The sequence below is a fragment of the Clytia hemisphaerica genome, unplaced genomic scaffold, assembly GCF_902728285.1.
Source record: "Clytia hemisphaerica strain Z4C2 unplaced genomic scaffold, Clytia hemisphaerica genome assembly, whole genome shotgun sequence".
NCBI classification, from domain to species: domain Eukaryota; kingdom Metazoa; phylum Cnidaria; class Hydrozoa; order Leptothecata; family Clytiidae; genus Clytia; species Clytia hemisphaerica.
Genome location: NW_027104591.1, coordinates 1,005,528 through 1,028,377, shown reverse-complemented (window position 1 = coordinate 1,028,377; position 22,850 = coordinate 1,005,528). Strand labels below are relative to the sequence as shown.

The window sequence follows — 22,850 nt, the reverse complement described above, 5'->3', positions numbered from 1 at the left end:
TAAAAAGATCAAACTCATGAAACATGTAATATCAAAATGTCGGTTCAAACGTTGAAATGTAATTGGATTTAAGGAAAGGAAGGGCATCAAATTACTTTGCAGGGAAATTGAGATGTCAGCACTCATCAAAAATACTGAAAAATGAGAAATTTTCAGATCGTTATTAATTCGTGCATTCTTTCAAATTCCAATAAAATATGCGTGTCTATGTGTTAGAAAAAGTTTTCATGTCAAACCATGAATATTAAACATTCGTTAAATTAATCTAAATTTCAAACTTATGTACAAGGGTTAAATACAACGTAGAAAAATATACATTTTACAAAAATTAGGCTATTTTGAAAATATCTCATATTTTGTAGAGGATTATTTAGGATTGATAATTTCAAGGTGCATTGAAAATATTTCCAAGTAGCCCGAACGCAGTTAGTAACATTGATAGCATCCAGCATCTATAAACTGCTTTCAGAGTTGGCAATGGTTGTAGTAATTTGTTTCCCATCAGCACCACTGGTTGTCTTACTTAAAAATTGTTTGTTAGGTTGTTCCGGTGTAGGAGAAGATCCGGGTCCATTTACTATACGGATAGCGGGTGTTCCGGACGACGGAGGAGTAACTTGAACTTCAACCGGAGATGCAGGTGCGGATACAGACGGACCAACTTTGTTTTTCCGGACTTGGGATGGAGTCTTGTTCTCTTGGCTGTTGGTGTTTGTCAGTAACCGGTTTTGTATGTTACGGCTTCCCCTACGTTCATCTGTACCGGGTCTTTTACTCATTCGACGCACTTGCCCTGGACTCAAACCTGAAAAAAATAAGATCATTTCATTTCTTTTATTTTGCATCATATAAGCCTGCATTATCAGAAGCAAGAAGCAAGGTTAAAAAAAACAGGGTGGCATTGGTTGCGGCGCTCCTAGGACGAGACATGCCGTTTCAGGGCCGAAAAAATCGAGCGGTCTCATACGAAGCCAGTGGCACTTAATGCATTAGTTAAGCGCTTAAGAATGATGATGAGCATATAAAAAACCATTAAGATTAACATTTTCAATTAATTTCTTAAGCCACATGATGACGTCATCTAGCAAGCTGAAAAAATTTGGACATACTGTTTAAAATGAAGTTCTAGACCCTCTAAGGGTCATCTGTGACTAGTAGTTTCATGCTTTTATCACCATCTGAAGTATCCTTACGTTTTTATGCCCTAACAAACCTCATTACTCAGATAGAACAGCAAGAATGACAGAACTAAACTCTTTCTACATACCTGAGTTGACGGAAGATTTGACGTGTGAATAATCATGTTTATATGTTGGGATGTTGAACCCCGTATTACGTCTACTGCTTGCATTAGGACTTCCGTTAGGGCTGCCACTATTTTTCACACTCAAGCTCGAGGATGATAGTTCAGAGGCATCAGTCTTGGTCTTGTTTCCACCAGGGGTTGAGCTAGACGCAGCAAAGAGGTAGCTATCAGGTGATAAGGTTGATGGTGATTTTTCAGTGGATCCTGAGGTTGTATCTTGCATTTTCTGCAGAGCTTGGATGTCACCTGCTGAAGCAAATTGACGTTGATCAGGCCTCTTCCATGTACTGATAACTCCTAAAACACACGGTTCTTCATAAGAATGGTATTTTTCCCATTTTATCAGGGAGATTCTTAAGTTTCCAGGAATAATCATCCTAAGATTTTTTACGATATTCTTAGATTAGGATTCAAGCCCAGCATAATTCTAGCACGAAATACATACAACAGGCAAAAAAATTTGCATTATTCTGACACTTTGGAGCATTGCTGGTGAATATTTAGCGATAAACAGGTAAAATACTCTAAAGAAATTCCATGTTGGTGGCATTCTTAGCATATTCTTAATCTTATTGGCCAATTTAATCATAAATATTCTTACATATTATATTCTTATAAAGAAACGTGTAAAACTCTCAAATATACTTTCTCGTTAACATTGAGAGGATGAAATCATTGTGGACTTGTGCTTGATATGAAACGGGAACACTTAAGAAGCCCTGTGTGGATGGTTTACCTTGCAACTTCAAATGTGATTTCACATGCGACCAGTCTGGTTTCTTGTCATAAATCTTTAGTGGACCTTTACCACTAGTGGCCCACGACTTCTTAGCGCCAGTATCGTCTGCAGAATCCAAATCCACAACTGTTAAGCCATCTCCAATGTCGGTACTTTGTGGTATTCCATCGCTATATTTCTCACCCTGAATTATGGAGGGAAAATCAAAAAGGGTTTTAGCAGCTGGCATACTTTATAGAAAACAGTATCAGTCTAAAACATGCAACAAAAAGATTTTGTGTGAAAGGAAAGAAAATTTTGAGATAGTGACGAAAATTTTCCGTTTCAAACATTCATCAGACTTTTACCACGCGACAACACTTTTCCCAGATTTTTTATCGCTGACCAAAACCTTTTACTATTGATTAACCCTCGAGCGAAAAATGTCTTTTTTAATACAGGCTTTCACGGCGAAATTGATATACCTTCTTGCCAGAAGAATCAGTTTGGACAGCTATGTGTCTCTTCTTCTTTTTCCATCTACGTCTCACAATTCGATGACGCCTCGATTTCCCACCCACTCCAACACTCTCATCGCCATTATTGTTATTCTTGTTGCTATGGCGTCCTAAAATTGAACAAAATATCAATATATAAATCAACATAACCAACAACGGTATTTGTTTATTTTAGACAAATATATATATTTCGATCTTTCTAATCATTTTCAGGTCTAAAATCAGTAAAAGAAATTAAGAATTAAAATACTTTTTAAAGAAAAATCTACCTTCACGCCATTATACACTATTCACAACTCTTCAAATAAAAATATCAACAAGACGACTTAAAGTCGAAAATTTCGCCTAGAACTTAAACTACATAGAAAAAACAAGAAGTAGAGATTGAAGCCAATTCGAAATCTACTTTACATCGAGCCTTGATGAAACAATTTTACAAGAACAACGAGGCTTAAAATTGCTAACAAAGAGACCAATTTAAGAACAACTGTTGTTTAATTTTTAAGAACTAATAAACAAAAGTAATATCACCGTCTATCAAAAGTTATTTATTTGATTCTTATAAAGCAAATGCTTGTATAAGAAAGATGAATATGCTCATATTGTGCGCCATCTCTTGTTTATTTTGTAAGAGCTAATTACCGAAAGGTATATTACCGTCTATCAAGAGTTATTGATTTGATTCTTATAAAGTAAATGCTTATAAAGAAAAATAATAAGGTCATATTGTGTGGCGCCATACCTTGTTTACTTTGTAAGAACTAATTACCAAAAGGTATATCATCACCGTCTATCAAGAGTTATGGATTTGATTCTTATAAAGAATATGCTTATAAGAAAAATAAATATGCTCATATTGTGCGCCATACTTTGTTTACTTTGTAAGAACTAATTACCGAAAGGTATATCATCGTCTATCAATAGTTATTGATTTGATTCTTATAAAGTAAATGCTTATAAGAAAAATAAATAAGGTCATATTGTGCGCCATCCCTTGTTTACTTTGTAAGAACTAATTACCGAAAGGTATATTACCGTCTATCAAGAGTTATTGATTTGATTCTTATAAAGTAAATGCTTATAAGAAAAATAAATAAGGTCATTTTGTGAGCCGTTCCTTGTTTACTTTGGAACAACTAATTACCGAAAGGTATATCACCGTCTATCAAGAGTTATTGATTTGATTCTTATAAAGTATATGCTTATAAGAAAAATAAATATGCTCATATTGTGCGCCATACTTTGTTTACTTTGTAAGAACTAATTACCGAAAGGTATATCACCGTCTATCAATAGTTATTGATTTGATTCTTATAAAGTATATGCTTGTAAGAAAAATAAATATGCTCATATTGTGCCCCATACTTTGTTTACTTTGTAAGAACTAATTACCGAAAGGTATATCACCGTCTATCAATAGTTATTGATGTCTATCAATAGTTATTGATTTGATTCTTATAAAGTAAATGCTTATAAGAAAAATAAATAAGGTCATATTGTGCGCCATCCCTTGTTTACTTTGTAAGAACTAATTACCGAAAGGTATATCACCGTCTATCAAGAGTTATTGATTTGATTCTTATAAAGTAAATGCTTATAAGAAAAATAAATAAGGTCATTTTGTGAGCCGTTCCTTGTTTACTTTGGAACAACTAATTACCGAAAGGTATATCACCGTCTATCAAGAGTTATTGATTTGATTCTTATAAAGTATATGCTTATAAGAAAAATAAATATGCTCATATTGTGCGCCATACTTTGTTTACTTTGTAAGAACTAATTACCGAAAGGTATATCACCGTCTATCAAGAGTTATTGATTGGATTCTTATAAAGTAAATGCTTATAAGAAAAATAAGTAAGCTCATAATGTGCGCCATCCCTTGTTTACTTTGTAAGAACTAATTACCGAAAGGTATATCACCGTCTATCAAGAGTTATTGATTTGATTCTTATAAAGTAAATGCTTATAATAAAAATAAATATGCTCATATTGTGCGCCATACTTTGTTTACTTTGTAAGAACTAATTACCGAAAGGTTTATCACCGTCTATCAAGAGTTATTGATTTGATTCTTATAAAGTATATGCTTATAAGAAAATAAAGAAAAAATCAAAACTGTGGAGCTAAAGACACAAAGATATATGACGTAATCCAAAGAAAACCCGCGAAAATCGTCCGTGGTTATACGAGCGTGTAATTTGTAAATTAAATTTAGTGAGTTCGTCCACCGTATCAAGCACTTTCGTTTTCTAATTTTTTTTCCGATGACACCGCCGCCGCCGCAGAAAGGCTATCGTAATACTTTCGCTAAGCGAAATTAATAACCAATCATGTTCATCTAAGAAGTTTCTGACTACTAAGAACTAAAATCTTATTGAAACAATCTAGAGAAAATTTCAAAATTAGTTCGTATAAGGCGATCGACTATGACGGTTGTGGCATCACAATCAGAAATATATAGTCACTACTAGACTGGGTTTTCCGAATTGTTTGCCCTTGCAAATTTTCTTGTAGTTCTGACTCAAATGCAAAAACCCTTCGTTTCTTTGCCGTTGATCGTTACAACTAAAATCTATAGTATTTTGCAAACGATACAAGTGCTTTGAACTTGAACTTGCCACATAATCATGCGAATTCCTTCACCTCTACGGCTCTCTGCTGATTTTTAGTCGTCTACCCAACTTACGCTTTTAAGTAAAGTATTTAAAAAGAAGAATGGTCCCGTGAACTTTGATCAAAACAGGCCTTTAAACGTTTTTTGCTGGAAACCATACTTTTGAAATCCTTATAAAAACCTTAAGAAAGATTTGAGAGCACTTTGGATACAGCTAGACAAACCAGTCACGGCAAGTTAGAACAAAATATTAGAAAAGTAAGGGGAGCATAATATTTTCAAGGGACAAGGGTCTCAAATGAATTCAAGTTAACATATAAAAACCTTTTCTAGCTTCTTTAGGACCAAAGAAGAGGCGACTGAGTAATGAATCACTATTGCCATCATCATAATCATCATCATTGTCATCTCCACTGCCATTTTTGTTCCCACAGTTACCACAGCAACCACTCTTTTTCTTCTTTTTCTTTGCTAATTTCTAAGAACAAGAAGAGTTTAGAATAACCACTAGAATTTCGGAACAATATCTCTGCTAACCTCTACAGGAAAGAAAGGGGTTAAATGTTGGTATCGCAATATCTCGTAATGTGTTCAGAAAGTCTGACGTCATTAAAGTCTAGTAAAGTAATCTTGAACGAAACAGTATCTCTTTTTTAATATTCGTGATACACATCACTTCAAGGTCTTCTGACATTACATCACGGACCCACCAGTTGATTGATTGCAAGTGATAATTTTACGTCACTTACAACCAATCAGCTTTTTGTACTATGATGCAATGCCAGAAGAAATTAATAACTTTTAGTAGAATTGTTGAAGTGTATTCATACAATACCTTATTTTTAGCACTGTCTACTTTGGTCAAACTTCCACCATCGAGGTTGATGTCATTGAGAGAAGCTTGGCCAGCACTTGAAGCATTTGAACTGGATATGTTCGGTGGTAAACGATGGTGGTATTGCTGGTACCTGAAAGTGAAGAGTAAAGAAGTTTTCGAAGATAGGAGGTAGTAGGGCGGATTAGTAGCACAAGGATACTCCAAATTGTGAAAGTGCTGGATAGCAATTGCAACCCGTAAAATGTAAAAATCTATATTAGGCGGAAAATGTGCTGATTTTGGTAAAATAATTGATACTTCTATACCGTAGTATCCATAACTCGAACCCTAAAAATAACTCGAAAAAGAATTTGCTTTCTTAGAGCGTTTCCACATTTAAATCATTACGAACAAAAGTTTCTGTTTCGGAAAATTGCCTCTCTTCGACATCAATAAATTTTTTGAGAGCTTCAAAGCAAGGCCAGGGGTTTGTAGGTTGGAAATGGTAATCAAAAATTCGACCTACATGTAAATATCTTCCTGTTGTGATAAATAGTCTTCATCAGTATCATTGTCGTCCCCGCAACGTTTCTTGCAACATGTTGGGCAACAGACGCAACAACATAAACGTTTGAAAAGTCTTTTGAATCGTCCACAAAACCCACAATCATCATTCAACAGCTAAAAAGAAAAATTACATCATTAAAACATACCATTTCTTGCAATTTGTTTGGTAACACAACCATCATGAAGCAAAACGACCACAAGAAACGTTTGAAAAATCTTATGAATCTTCTACAACACCCGTTGTATCTATGTAATAGCCATTCAACAGCACTAGAAGGGAAATCACCAGATTAGTTTTAGTTTCCCTCTTTCCCACCTGCAAAGTTTTGGTAGTTAGTCATAAAATAACTTCAGAGAGGCTAAATTGATTCCGTTGCAATATATGATTACCCTCGCGAATTGTGCACGCTATATCCCCAAAAACGCTCAAATTAGTTACAGCAAAAGCTGCATACCGGAAAATTAGTTCTCTAAAGATAAACAAAGAGGGAAAATTCAAAATCAAGTTATGAGAAACTTACTAAATGAAGAAACAAAATGATTAACACCAAAGTGACACACAACCATAATAAAGTACCAACAACTTGTCCAAACAAATCTGGGTAATCTGCTAATAAAAACGCACAAATCAAACCAGCCACAATAAACAAATCAATAATCAGCACACATAAACCACAGTGCCAGACATCACTTAGATTGGAAATGAACAAGTGTCTCGTCTTGTAATAAAGGTAGGTCGCAGTGACCAAGAGTGCAGCAAACCAAACGATTGCAAAAGCAAATGGATACGAGAATCCTTTACAGATGTTGATGTAGATGTATTCTTCAATGAATGGATCAAAATCGATTGTCTGAAAAATGAAAAAAAGAATTTGCTATCAGAATATTTTGTACATGTGTACATTTTACTAACACAGAATATAAAGGTGGAGAAAAAAGTTTTTGACGTTTGTAACGCCAAAAATTAAGGAACCTCGGGTACCTAAAGCCGGGGGGTTGGAACAAGCGGGGTGGGTGGAAAAATTCTCAAGCGGGGGAGGGGTTGGAATAAAAATGTTCTGGGTGAAAAACTTTTGAAAAGGAAACTAAAAAAGCAGAATTAGGGCAAAAGAGGGAGCTTTCAAAAACTGGACTATTTATTTCGCGTAGAAGAAATGCTGACTTTATTTCTATTCTAACTAAAAGAATGGCTTCATTTCGTTTCGGAATGACACGGAATCGTAACACGTTGACACTTATGAACGAGTTTAATTAAGTATCTGTGTTTTTCTGCGACGGAGACGGTAAGCTTTAATAATTTATCTACATCCTGGCTGATTGAGGACGTCGATTTTGAGGGTCTGAACTACAGGTTCTTTCTTCTAAATCGCTTCAGACACTCCACCGTCCTCAAAAGTAAAACTCGTAATGATTTGATAGTAGCAATAATAAAATTATTGATACTATTAGATAGACCTTAAATTTGAGGCAACAAGTCTTGACTCGACCATATAACGAAAAGATGCTAAGGATCGTAAGGGTTGACCCCTCTACTGTATTTACTATAAGGTCTTCAAAACTGTTCTATTAATACAAACTTACCATCATTGTACAATGAATTTCTTCTCTCTTCTCCATAACTTTCTCAGCCATTACAAAAGGACTGACTAAAAACCAAACCAACAATATCAGCCCTGTAAACAACACAACCAAGAACCACCACAGAAACATACGCTTTCTCGATTTGTCTATCAAAATAAACCAATTCTTACGTAAAACTCGATAAGCCAGATACAGTTTACTAAACAAAGCACCAATGATGAATGCAAGTCCGAGACAAAATAGAACAACTCTTAATAAACATATATCGTTGCCAGATGCACCAAAGATATTACTTTCTGGTTCAGTCACAAAGAATATCAGAGATGCATAAACGAAGACAGAACCGAAAATAACCATAAGATTAATTTGCCAGTAAGTGTTTCGAACATATTCACGTTTCCTTCGCACAAGTACATAAATCAAAAACACTAGAGCTATGGCAACACCAATCCAAGCTAAAATAAACATTGCCCAGTGTACTGAATAGCTTAGAAGCCTGTATGTTTTAATTGTGGCCATATCTCTGTGTGGTCTCCAACCTAACCAATGGACTGATCCCAAGCGTAGAACACTATGCTCTGTTTCAAAGACGCCAATACCATTTAGGTTGTTCCCAGTCAGACTTTGTGAAATATTGACATCGTTGTAACGATTACCAGTTGCATCGAATCTGATTCTGCCGGTGATTCCATTGAAATCAGTTGTTTTAACCAGAGCTGAAAGCAAATTTCTAGCTGGTGTATCTCCATAGAATATGCGATCAAGATTGACTTTTAGTGTTTCTAATGTTGGTTTTGCCCTTTTTAAAATATCAAACATTGTCCAAACAGCATCGTATGTATATTTAGCAAGTGTATTGTTATTAGGTTGATATATCAATGGTGCCATTAAGCCTTTGAACGTATTGTCAAAAGAAACTTGATTCTAAAAAGTAAACAGGAGGAAAGCATGATTTAAATATTTTCAATAAACAAAATAAGGATGCTACAGCTAAAAAGAGTGGTCTTTCAATTCTAGAAAAGTGGTGAACAAGGCAGGACAAACTGAGTGTTTGATTGTCTACTACTTGAGTACTTCACTGAATAAAAGGGAAAATGCATCGTGGATTGGTGGTAAATTCCCCTTTTAAAGTACAAGAAGAAAAGTAAATAATCCTGATCAAAAAAGGAACGCCTTCATTTCAATCCATCTTTCATGGACTTTAGGTGGTAGCACTTTTTAAGGAAAATTACACCGATATGGCTTTTCCGAGGGAAAGTTAAGGGAAAGAGAAAATTTGAACTATGTATAAAAATCTGGCAAGCAAAACGTCTTCAAGTGAAATTTGTAGATAATAAATCCTTCCTGATAAATACATTTTGAACAGCAATGTGAGGAAGGCCATTATCTGGCAACTCCTTTGTTGATAAGAAGAAATGATTTTTCATAGCACAAGCTACTTTGTCTGCTGAACACACTGAAGTCGCACTAGGTGTGAAGGAGTCTGTCATCAACCAGACGTAACGTGGTGAAAACATCTCCAAACAATATATCTAAAAATTAGATCAAATATGAACTTATTTACATATCATTGAAAACGTAAAATGTTGAAACAGCAAATATGTAAAACAGAAAAAATGAAGCGACTGCTTATGTAGAAATTTTCGTCATCTTTCGTGACTTCATCAGCATATCATATATATCATTGAAGGATGTCTAGAAAGTGATCAATAAGACCATCTGTGATTCCAGATAGTCTTCATATCATGCGAAATAAAAATTATTGAACCTAATATGTATATCTCTGAACTGTCATCTTTGTGTTTTTCACATTGAAATTCAAAATTTCCTAAACAATTGATTTTACATGAATTTCTACAAAGGTAAAGCTTGGAAATTGGGCAAAGTGAAACAAAAATACAAGAAGAATAATAAAAATATGTTATTGTTTTACTTAAAAAACTTTCTTACCTGACAAAACACTTGTGATGCGTAGACAGCACTGTAAGAGCCAAGTATAACTTTGACACCATTTTCCTAAAAGAGTTGATTGAAAATGATTCTATTTTGAATGGTAAAGTTTTGCCCAAAGATAAAATTAGCTGTAATAATTCAATTGTGAAACGATTGATGATGAAAATTGAACATTTTAACATTAAATTTAATCAACATACAACAAAATAAAAATTACTAACACAAGCACTTGATTGCGTTCAAATCAATCAGTTTTTTCATTAAGTCCATTTTTGTCTTAAAAGTACTTGTATTAAAAATTAAAAATTTATTTTTCTTTAAAAAATCAAAATTTAAAATTTCAAAATTTATTTTTCTTTACAAAAATCGTATTTATAAAAGTATTTATATTAAAAACTTCAATAATCGATTTGGTTTCCTTGTCCTAACTGACACTACACAGTTCTATATGAATTATTAGAGAAAAATACCTTAATGGAATTGATAGTTGTAGTTGGGTCCGTATGAAAGGCTTCTTCATAAACCACGTTGATGTTGTTGGATATCAACATCTGACGCAGGAGTGCATTCATCTATAAAAATGGAAAGCGTGCACAGTAAAAGAGTTTGTTGACGTTTTGAAACCTGATTATTAACTATTCATTATCATAATACTAATCAGTGTTCATTTGTGAGAGCCTTGTCCATTTAAAATTAACTCATGAATATAACTGTACAGTGTTGTCAACCCTTCAGACTACCGAAGCACCAAAAAGATAAATACCTGAAAATGATATGCATCAGAACTATAGATCAAAGCAACATTCAACCATTTGTAATGTTTGACAATTTCAACTCTTGCCCTGTTGTAATGGTAACGTGACGGGTTGACACGATAAAAGTTTGGATAAACATGTCTTTCATGTGACAAATACAGATCATCAGTTCCAACTGAAAACTAAAATGAGAAGAAAAGGTTCCATCAAGAAAATTAAACGTAAGGTGATCAGGGAGTGGTGAAGGCTTTCCTTAACCTAACATAGTAAAAGAACTTTCTAAACTTTCTAACTTTCCGAAAATGGCTTATAAAATGGTTAAAAGGGTTTTTGTTTTTGTTTAAAGTATTTTTTGTATTTTATATATAACTCCAATTTTCTTCATTTAATCCATGATTTGGATTGTGATTCAGAATCCATCTTTATCATACAATGGACTGCCGGACCTATATTGACGGTGTCGGCTTTTTGTAATCACCTTACAAATTGTAAAGTAGCGTTGACTTTTATTAGCCTTTGTAGCAACCTGTTCGTCAACTTGAAATAAACTATTACATGGAATAAATTTTAGTTTTATCTAAACAATTGTTTAATATTGGACTGAGCTTTAGTTTTGACGCTAGACTTATGGCCTGCCTTTGTTTGATGTAAGCCTATAAAAAAGTTGATTGAGAGTTGGCAATTTCAAATCTTTGTTAGAAAATACTGCAAGAGGTCATTGCATTGACATAGTAAGTCTTTGCTTTCACCTCACCAGAGCAATCGAGAACTCTTTGTGAAAAAAATAACAATACCTGGAGAATATTTTTGGATTCGAGGCCAGAAACAGAAGCAACAGTTTTAGCAAGAAGATTATTTTCAGGTCCAAGAAAGAAAACAGGTGGTGGCTTCTTCTCCAAATGGTTCAATAATATATGACTTGCAAAATTATGGAGATCCTGAAACAAGAATTTTTAAGAAAGTGCTTTACAGAAAGGCTCCTGATTTGACTCAAACAGAAAAAATTTTCTTTATTGTAGTTTTGCAGGATAAATTAAAACCAATGAAAGTAATTTGAGCAACAAATTGAAGTGGAAAAAGATTTTCAAATGCTCTGTCAACACCAATGTCTGTTTTTTTAAGTTGGTCCGTTTATGTTTAAAAATAAAACATTCATTAATAGATGTCAAATCTGAAATAGAAATAGGAATCGAGATTTTTTTGCCATAATATTTTTCAAAGTAAATAATAAAGTTGTGTTTTCCAAAATCAACAATTCCAAAAATGTTACTAAAATCCATCAAAAAATATTTGATATATCAAGGCCTGGATGTTAACATTTCACGAATGTTGTTTTCTTGATCTTTAACACTTTTTTGTAAATGTCCTTTGCTTGTTTCAATGGTCTTAATTTTCTCTTCTCCATCTTTAATCTTCTTTTTCAAATTTGCACGGACATCACTTATTGGCTCTAACATAAACATACGACCAACTGCTTGGTAGGTACGTGTGTCTTCTGGGAGAGTTGACAATTCTTGATCTGTTAATTTTGCATGTGTGATATTTCTAGTGAGCTGTGCTATTTGAGCTTCGGCAAGCTTCACTTGTTGTGTCGTGGTAATGACTTTGACTTGTAATTCTTGGAAAGCCTTTTTCAAATCCTCGTCAAATGATGCTGCAGCCATTATTATTTTTGTAATTTTTAAGATCTATATGATAACAAGTGATACTTTTATGGACCTACCTGGCTATCAAACTAATCAATGAACATTGAAACAATGAAACACATAAGACTAACTGGTCAAAATACAAAAAAATAAAGAAAATGAAAGCATATCTATTGGGAGAAACCATCAACACTATTGAAAAAGATTTTTGAAAAAGAAATAAAAAAGCTATTAAACGCTTTTCTTTATAAAAACAACCCACTATCAGAAAAATGCACAGCTTAATTAATAAGGTTTCCAGAAAACTTAAACCATCGCGCTCTACCGCCACATTTTCTTCTTTTAGAAAAATAATAATAAAAATAATAATTTGGCTAAGAACATTGATCTATGCTTATAAATGGTGATTCTTATAGATAGTGGCCGGGTAGCTCAGTCGGTAGAGCATTTGCCTTACAATCCAAGGGTTGTGGGTTCGATCCCTGGTCACGGCCAACTCAGCGTATGAGTAGCTTAGATTGGGTAATCTGATCTAGGCGGTAATTTACTGGGAGCTGAGAGTAGGTGTGGCGCTCCACCTCAGCATTTGATCTCCCAGGTCTAGTGCAAATAGAAAAGGGGATAGACTCCCTCACTCCCGGCTCCGCCGACAGCCACCAGATGAATATACTTACTTACTTACTTACTTATAGATAAAGATTCATTTTTCAGCCAAAAAATAAAACAAATGTTTCTAGAAAACTCAAACCATCGTACTCTAAGGTGACATTTTCTTTGTTTAGAAAAATAATAATAAAATAATAATTTGGCTAAGAACATTGATCTATGCTTATAAAAAGTAATTCTTATAGATAAAGATTTGTTTTTCAGGCGAAAAAGATAATAAGTGTTTCTAGAAAACTCAAACCATCCACCGTGACATTTTCATCTGTATATATCTTAATTGTAAAAATAATTATTTAATTTTATATTATTTATTTAAATATTTATAATACATGGTATGCAGAGGGGTTCTAGGTCCCCCCAGAAAATTTAGCCCCCCCTAAAAATTAGGTACCCCCTGACATAAAACCTCTCAGCCCCCAGTAGAATAACCTAAGGTAAGAAGGATCAACAGATAAAATAAAGATGAAATAAAGATGAAACAAAGATGCTATTTTACACAAACGAAGACTTTTTCATAAACTAAAAGAAACAAATATAAACTATAAATGTAAACCATAAAAACTGTGTGAAGCTTTAAAAATACAAACTATATGAAATGATGTACATTTAAGAACCCCCCCCCCCCAGATCTTTCACATGCAGTTGTAGGTCCCCCCAGCAATATAGGTACCCCCTAAAAATTAAATTTTGCCAGCCCCCAGCCAGAATATGGTAAAAAAAAATTAGGTCCCCCCTAATCTCTGGGGGGGGGGGGTTCATACCATGATAATATTTAGTAGTCTGCTACCACATTATGCCTGCTCCTATGCTTACCCCAGTACTGAGGCTACTTTAAGTTTAAAAATTCTTCCTGCTAGCTTTAAAGGGACATAAAAGTAGTAAAATGAAAACATTGCGAGAACCATGTATCATTAAAGAGAACAATAAAAATCGTGTTCAAAACAAATTTGTAAAACAATGGAAACAATCAAAATCAGCCATATTTGTTTTGATTTTTGATTTTGACATGTGTTTTGATTTTGTATCTTGCTGAATAAGATTTGTTTACAAATTTCAAAAGCACTTTTATGTCCCTTTACTAAATACTTCTTTTAGTACTATATATCAAACCTAGTCTCAAGCACCATCTATCACAGCACCCAGGGCTGCATGCTTGGTTAATATCCTATTCATTCTTTTTCTCCTCGTTATTAAGCATTAATTAAAATTTTAAAATATTTCATTGCTCTTAACATTTTATTTATTTACTCATAATTCACTTTGTTTAAACTAACAAAATGTACCGCTAATGGATCCTGGGACCTTTTAGTATGAAATATATAGATATATAGAAACTGCTCAAAAAACAATTGCCAAGAACCCTCAGAAAAACCGACGTCTCGGAAAATCACCATTCTGCCCTTCTCCTCTTTTTCTCTATTTCCTATCTCTGACTCTGTCTTTTTGTGATTTCTGGACTCAAGTTTTCTCCAATGTAGACTATTTGAAGCTATTTTGCTAATTCTGAAATATACTCCCACACCTCGGTTTCAAATCACCAAATGCAAGCAACCATGGTTTCCAAACCCTTACCTTACAGTGCCTTACCACTTGAGCCAACAAGACACGGCAGTAGTAAATGAAATTCGAAAATCTTAACTCCACCAAGTTTATCAATCATACTTTCTGTCATAACATGTCACGATAACTTTCACTGATAGCGTGCCCATTTTAACTTTTTTGTTTTCATTCAAAATGACCGGACCCCGAATGGAGAATTGAGAACCCCTACCGCCTAAACAGCCTACCGCCCAATGGGATTAACAAATAGCAAGTGTGTAACTTGCTGCGCGAGTGACGTCAAACGCTCCATCGTTTTGCCACTAATTTGGTCTTCTTTGTTCCGGACACTCGCGCGTGTTCCACTACGGATTTTTCATATTTCGATTTAAAAGCCTACTCGGTGCGAAAGAGAAATTGTGTATTTTTTAATACGCGGTTCATGAACATTGGAGCAGTTGCAGGATTTGTTTTTCGGTGGAAAAAAGTGTTTAAAAAAGCATTTTTTCTGCTCAAGGTTTATTTTTCTTCGCAAATTTTTGTCTTCAATTTTAAATAGATGAACAAGTATTTGAGTGATGGTTGATTTTTTCTGCTCAAGGTTTATTTTTCTTCGCAAATTTTTGTCTTCAATTTTAAATAGATGAACAAGTATTTGACTGATGGTTATATGATTTTTTTACTAAACATAGTAAAACTATTCACAATCAGGAACTTGGACCTTTTTACAGAATTTCAAAAAATCTGTTAGTTCTGGAGATATATTGAAAAGTTTAGACATGGGTAATTTGCGTTCGTGTTTCGCGTTCCCAAACCAAATGCACGTGTTGCTGCAGGACTTCAGCTTAAGTGCTGGCGTGCAACATAGGGTGCAAAGTCCAAATATGTGTTTTCCGTAATTTTTGTATGAAGAGTTAGGTCTATACTGACAACTCCCAACACGACCCTCGACATGGCCCGAGACAAAACTTTTATTGGAATTTGCGTAAAGCCCGAGTATGGCCCAAGCTGGCCCGAGAATTCGGGCCGTGTTCGGGCCAAACGCGGGCCACTCACGGGCCACTCACGGGCCACACTCGGGCCAATTTTTGAAAACATGATTTAAACAGGCGTGTAATTTCAGGACTGAATTTTTTTAACATTTTCTTTGAGAAAAACTTGGTTTCTCTTAATTATATTTTAAATATATGAATGTTGTAAATTCATATAAATATTAAATGCCTTATTTGGTATGAAAACATAATTATAAATATACTTAGGGTGGAAATATTTGCTAGTAAACTGGTCCTGGTTTTAAACTGAAGCGTGTCCACGCATTGAGTTTAAAGCCCGAAGGGCTAGAGTTCAATCTCTAACCTGACAGATTGAATCTAGCAATTCCTTTGCTTATGATTGATATTTTTTTCGAAATTTAGCAGTAAATTTTAGTTTCAATCTGTCATTTGTGTAAAAACCAGGCGAGCCGCTCAAGGCCGCGCAACTTTGTTAGGATTTGTTGGCTTCAAATCCTACCAAAGAGATTGACTTCTAGCCCTTCGGGCTTATACTTCATTGTGTCCACGGGAAGCTCGTAAAGTTTTTTTGAGCGATGTAAACAAAACAGACAAATCTTATTTTGTACTATTTTGTTTGACTGGACATGCTGAATCAATTTAAATATGGAATCTCCTGACATGGCCCAAATGACTTGGGTCATGTTCGTGCCAAAAGAATTGATAGGGTCTCTCGGCCCGAGCATGGCCCGAAGAGGCCCGAGAATTATCGGGCCATGTCGAGGGTCGTCTCCCAACCCTACCAGTGCCCCTAAAAGTCACAGGCCCGTACAACAAAGTGCCCCTAAGGACATGTTTTTTAATTGTTTCGTTTTTGACATTTTCAAAAAAGCTAAATTTTGATTGGGGTAACTTGGAGGTCCGAAATTTTCACAGGATGTTAGTAGTGATGATAGGACCCCAAAAAGTTCTTTTCCCAAAATTCTAGCTGTTGTAGGGGCCAGTTAGGAGCAAATTTTAGCATTTGTATGTGTTTCGGAAAATGATCTAAATCAGAGCTAAAAACCCAGGAAGTTGTCTATCTGACCAATGATTCTCATAGAGGGATGGCAATTAAAGCAGCCTATTGTTAAAAGGCCCACATTTTCCTATTGTGGGGCCCTTTTTAGAGCACTTTTTTAGCACCTATTTCCCTATTGACAATAAGTGCCAAAACACCAAAGTAAAAGGCTTGATTGGGTATAAGACTTCCATAACTTCTTTTGAAATAGTTAAATAATCAAGTTATTAACACCAATATAACACTTGAGCTGTTAAAGGGCCCGTTTGGAGCTAAATTTAGCATTTTTCCACTAAAAATACTGCAGCAGAATTACTAGTATGTTTCTAAACACCTAATTAAAAGGCTGGAGTGGGTGTAAAACCTTCATAACTTCCTTTGAAGTAGTTCAATAATCAAGTTATTAACATCAATAAAACATTTGAGCTGTTTAAAGGGCCCGTTTGGAGCTAAATTTAGCATTTTCCACTGGAAATACTGCAATTTATTCTGCTTCTCTTACTAAAATTAACTTTACACCTAGTCTAGTTTTTGCTAAATTCAGCTCATTTTGAGACCTAGGAACATAAAATAACCTCATGAGGTTCTGTTCAATTGTGTATCAAACATTAATGATAACTTATTTGATGTTCAAAACCTTTTCAGGGTCCAGAATCGAGCAAATATTTAACATTTTCCGTTAATGCTAAAATACTGCTCGTTTTTGGTCCATTTAACTATGACAAAGACCACAGAAAAGACTTTTTAAGCTTCGTGAATGATCCAAGCATCAAATAGCGCCTAAATGAGCTATGAAATAACAATAACCTTCGGGTTTTCAAATTTTAGCATAAAGACATGGCCTTCAGGAACTCTAAGTCCAGTCAATGCTAAATTTTTGCTCATAAAAGGACCCTGGAATGCTTTATTTCGGCCAAATTTGGTTTTTCTATCTTTTTGAATACCTCAAGTATGCATAATATCAATATCATAGTTCTTTTGTGTTTATCTTAACTGTGCTGGTGGATTGAAAAAAAGCCACACCCGGTGCTAAAAACATGCTCATAATGGGAGCATACAACCATTTTTAGTGATTGCTTATGTTGGTATATTGATCTTATAAGGTATAAAAAGGCATGTGCAAAGTATTAGGGTCACAGCAGAAAAATTGAGAGAGATACAAGCCTCTAAATCCAAATGCTAAGTATTTGCTCCTACTAAAATGCTAAGTATTGGCTCATTTTTGGACCGCACTTTGTTGAAGCATAAGTCATGACAGATTTAAGCTTTAGAAAAAAATTCTTTTAAATTTTTAAAGTTCATCTTTTCCACGCAACCATCATCAGGGCATAATTTTAGTTCATTCATTATATTAGAAATGAATGATGATTTCCCAAGACCCCTAAAAACGAAACAATTAAAAAACATGTCCCTAAGAGGGCTTTTGGCCCCATATGTTATGACTCTCTAAGTCTATGTCTCTATGACTCTGAGTCTAACCCTAACCCTAACTGATAATAATTGAATCCTGACCCCCGGAAAATTATCACTGACTAGAAAGAACTAAAAATATTGAAGAAGCGGGCAGAATTGATTGCTGATTGAAACTATAGTCTTTTCCCATCCACGTACCTTTTCCCTCCGAAAGGTTATCGCCCCTTGGTTAGCCTGCTGAAAACCATTGTGATTTTTAAAATATAGATAAGTTTGAAACCAAAAACAGTTTCAAACCTTTTCACCGTCAAGGCAAGGTCCAATCGAACTCCCTGCGAACGTCCAATCAATGGGCCATTCCAGAAAATTTTTGTTACCCCCGTCGGACGACTACCGTGAGATTGGGTAACTTGCATCAGTGGAGGGTAACATGCATAGCTCTCAAATGAAAGACCTGGCTGGTCATTAAAATACAACTACACAGCTCCGCTCGTAGCTCTACTCTACCATTCTTGTTTTGATTTAGCTTTGTATTTTAATGACCAGTCAGGTCTTTCATTTGAGGGCTATGCATGTTAGCCTCCACTGATGCAAGTTACCCAATCTCACGGTAGCACGTTTTTTTATTTTTTCTAGCCTCGGAAATAATCTTACTTTTCCAGTGGTGGTCGGTAATTCTGATAAAAATCCATGTTCTTTTGCAAAATGCGTTGGAAATTCCACTTTTTTTTGGCTTTTTTAGTTCAATAGACCTTTTCGCCTTTGCGTCCGCCATATTGAATTGTATGCAAAAATTATGGTTGCCGAATTGCCGTGGTGAAATTCCCTTAGAAAGTATGCAAAACATATGCAAAAAGAAGGTATTAATTAAAAACTTACATGCATAATTGGCATTATATTAAAGTGTAATCTTGTAGAAGAAAGATGAAATTTGCTTCTCTTGAAAACTAAAAACAATTATATTCACTCATCTCTTAGAACAAGCACTTCAAAAGACCATAACATTAGACAGAAACTCAAACTGAAAAATCACCCGCGAAGGTAAAAAACAATCCTTATTCGGCTGACGGCAAATTATTCTCCTGGGAATAGAGCCGCCAAATGATCAAATCAAAACATTGATAAAGTGTGACGTCATAATTACTGCTTTCAGTTTGCGTGTTTTGAAAGTTTGATGTGTGTACTCCGTCTTCGTGGAATTTTTTTATGGCATGAAAACAGAATATGCAATGTCTTTAAGAACAAATTCCTAAAAGGCTTTTGTTGTTCTGTAAATATTTCCTTTTGGATTAAGAAATTCCATCTTTTATTGTTCTAATGATTATAATATTTATTTATAAAATGCTTTGTTGTCTTTTTAATCTTTGTGTAAACTTGCATATGTTTTGCATACATTCCAACTAAATCCAACCACGGCATTTTCGTTCCTGTATTTTTGCATACAATTCAATATGGCGGACGCAAAGGCGAAAAGGTCTATTGCCTTGGAAATTCATACATTTTCTTCTCTCGCCTTGGAAATTTCGAATTTTGGTGAAAACTTTTGCCCTCGGAAATCCTGTGTCGTCCGCCCCCTGTTTTATATACAGACAAATTCTGGAATGGCCCAATGTTTTTCTTGGGGGAAGGTTGAGAGAGGTTGAGGTATCACACCCCCTCCCTCTGATAGGGTGGACAGGCCAAAATTTTCCCCTCAATTTTTAGAAACCAAACTAATTTTATTTGAAAGTCCTTACCTTTGTGAGAAAAATGAGGGGTCATTTATTCGAAATGGTTAAGTATTCCCAAAGTTACTGTATTCCATTTTCAAAACACAAAAAAAATCACCTTTTGTTTTCAAAGAATCGCCTCCTTACACCACGCCAGCAAAAAATAATTTTCGGAAGCACCAAAATCACGCCAAAAATGGCGGATGAAATCTAGTCTTCCGTGTAGGGAGGTGTGGGGAGTTTTGCCAGTGCGGTCTGAAAATCGGCCCGATGACTGTTAAACTTTAGCTTATCGCTAATGAGCTGGAAATGATAGCTAAAAACAAATTTCACCACTAGAAAGATGAAATCCTCAGCTTTCAGGATGGTGTATGGTGCTTAAAAGAAAAAATCTGCAATCTTGTTCAAAAATTGCAATTTATTCTTATTTTTCGAAATTCCAGACGGCCTGTAGATTTTCAAATAAAGCACTTTGTGATAGATTGTAGCCTAATCCTACCCTGGGTTTACTAAAAAAACCGTAATTGAAAAGATGAACCAGCTCAACAGCGACAGCCATTTGTTCAATGTGGGTCAAGAATTTTCTGGTGCCGTGGTCAGCGCTAAATTGCGTTTTCCCCTTGACGTTGAAAAACATGAATATCTTTTGAAAGAAAATAGATACCTAGATGCTGTATTTTTACTTGTTTCCCTGATAATTCCCGATTGATTTAAAAAAAGAATGAACGGATTTGGATGATTTAAAGATTGAAGTTCATTTTTGTAAATTCTTCCTCGTTCCGCGCAAAAAATCCCGACGAGTGCTCACCCTACCTCTGAAGACTCTTAATGCAAAATATACTTGACTTTATGTTTAAGGAGTCTTGATTCTATCAACACTGTTTTGAATGGCTAAATATATTAAAGCTTCAAATCGGCTGCAACTGACTGACTGACTGAATGCAAAACTTTGGTTGTTGAGAGCTTCTTCCCCATTTTCACCTTTTCAGGCGGAAAAGGATAATTACAAGGTCTCAAAAGAAGGTTGTCTATTGCCCATTCCGACATTTTAAATTTTCCGGGGGTTTTGTTGTTTGGAATTGATTAACTAACAGTTAGGTAGGGTCAGGGTTGCTAGTAACGGCTTGTGACTGTGCCGGGTGCATACTCGGCACCTTGGGCCCCGCAGGGTTGCTAGTAACGGCTCGAATTTCAGTCAGGTTAAAAGTCGATGTCGGAATGAGCAGTAGACAACCTTCTTTTGAGACCTTGTAATTATCCTCTCCCTTTTCAGCCAGATCTTTCCAATTTTTCTATTTCACATCCATTTACACGGTTGCCGCTTCTCAGAATCTTTATTTTAGTGTCGTTTTAAACGATGATTTCTAGAGGATTTTAGCCAACGCCCTCACTTTCGCGCCTTTGATGTAATGCGCCCAAGACGCCCAGGCGGTTTTTCCTATTTTCAACCTCTGATCCGGGGGGGGGGGTGTACTAGGGTTGGCGAATGAGGGGTATGTGCGGACGGGACCTCCGAAAACCGACCCTTAGAGAGACTGATTTTTGCTGAAAAGGTGACCTTTCGAAGAGACTTTTTGGATTGTTTTTTTCGATTTTTGAAAAAAGTCATACCCTCTTACTTAGTTAGGAGAGATTTTATTACAATTTTTTCTCTGGAATGTGGAAATCAAAAAATTCCCAAAAAATCCTGAATTTTCCAACCCTTAGAGAGACTAATTTAAAACTTTCTGATTGTTCCGACCCTTAGAGAGACTTTGAAAGGTGAAAAAACCGACCCTTACCGTCCGCACATACCCATCATCCATTTTTGCCTAAGTACCCCCCCCCCCCCGGGCCTCTGATTCCTCCATCTTGCTTCCATCATCATTACATCAACGATCAAGCATCATATCATCCTTTGTGAAAATGTTGTAAATATTGGGACTGTCTAGACAACAACAGCAGCACCAAAGATTCACCTGAACCAGAGGACCATGGCTATTTTTCCTTGACACCGCGCTCCCCTCCTCTCTGTAACTTGACTGAGATGAAGAATGAAGGAAGGGAAACTGGTGAATTTCTCCATGATTATACCCTAAACCCCCCTGCTGGGAATTCTACAAAGTTTCAGGCTATAATTTTTTGGGTGCTGGCAGGCATTATGGATGGAAAGATTCATGTCAAATTTCAAGCTCATACCTTTCCTGGTTAGCTCACATGTCGGCTATTACAAGAATACTAACCTATAACGTAGTGGTCTAAAGAAACGACTATTCTTTTTTAGAATCAACCTTACAATCTAGTTTTTATATTTATAAAAACTAGATTGCTGACGTGTGAAAAGGAATGTCGGCGTGAATGATCCTTTTGTTTCGATAATAACACTAAGGAAAAACCCAAATTTCCTATATTATATGACGCTTACCTTATTGGATATTAAGGCTATATTCCTTGGAATTTAAATTTTGATTTTAAATTTTATCGATTGCACAAGCGTCCCAAGCCCTTATTTAGCGGACGTAGAACTTTGAAAAAGACATTACAGCAAATTACAGCGGCCCAAGCCCTGAATTACCGGCACAAGCCCTGCAAAACTTAGTGATTTTTGACAACTTACTGTTGATCAGCGGCCCAAGACATGAATAAGTTAACGCGGGGGAAAATATGAAGAGATTACAACAAAATTAGCTGTCATACTAAAATTGATGTTTTTCTCTGCGATCATACGCATGGTATGCCATTCTCATTCCTTATCGATGCTTTTTTCAAACTGTTTAATTCTTTCTTCCAGTTTCTCAAACATGTCAGCTCGATTTTTCCACCGAAATGTTCTTGGCAAAACTTCATATAAAGCGAGTTAAAGTCTCTTCTTTGAGGACATTTTGATCTGTCAGCTTTACTCAAATTAAATTCAATTTGATTTTCACAACGTAGCTTGAGAATGCTGACAAATTCTTTGTATGCTTGAGATGGTGTATTACCATTGCGTTAATGATTTCAACCATAACTTCATC

General features: G+C 35.3%; 2 protein-coding genes across 3 annotated transcripts; both read right to left on the bottom strand.

The window, feature by feature from the left end:
- Positions 1-149: 149 nt before the first annotated feature.
- LOC136823635 (gamma-aminobutyric acid type B receptor subunit 2-like) lies at positions 150-12,541 on the bottom strand. Of its 2 annotated transcripts, none has more exons than XM_067079812.1 (14): positions 11,627-12,541; positions 10,841-11,014; positions 10,548-10,649; positions 10,075-10,140; positions 9,480-9,656; positions 8,125-9,048; positions 7,065-7,394; positions 6,503-6,657; positions 5,995-6,127; positions 5,484-5,637; positions 2,510-2,652; positions 2,043-2,229; positions 1,268-1,603; positions 150-805 (listed from the first exon to the last, which is right to left on the bottom strand). In XM_067079812.1, the coding sequence occupies exons 3-14, from the start codon at positions 10,647-10,649 to the stop codon at positions 453-455; spliced, it is 3,060 nt and encodes a 1,019-aa protein (XP_066935913.1). In that variant the 5' UTR covers positions 10,841-11,014; positions 11,627-12,541; the 3' UTR covers positions 150-452. The 2 variants fall into 2 exon arrangements, with proteins under 2 accessions (XP_066935913.1, XP_066935914.1); XM_067079813.1 differs by having other exon boundaries at positions 1,268-1,552.
- On the bottom strand, positions 12,131-12,496 carry LOC136823686 (prefoldin subunit 1-like). Its single transcript, XM_067079853.1, has one exon. The coding sequence runs from the start codon at positions 12,494-12,496 to the stop codon at positions 12,131-12,133; it is 366 nt and encodes a 121-aa protein (XP_066935954.1).
- Positions 12,542-22,850: the final 10,309 nt, after the last annotated feature.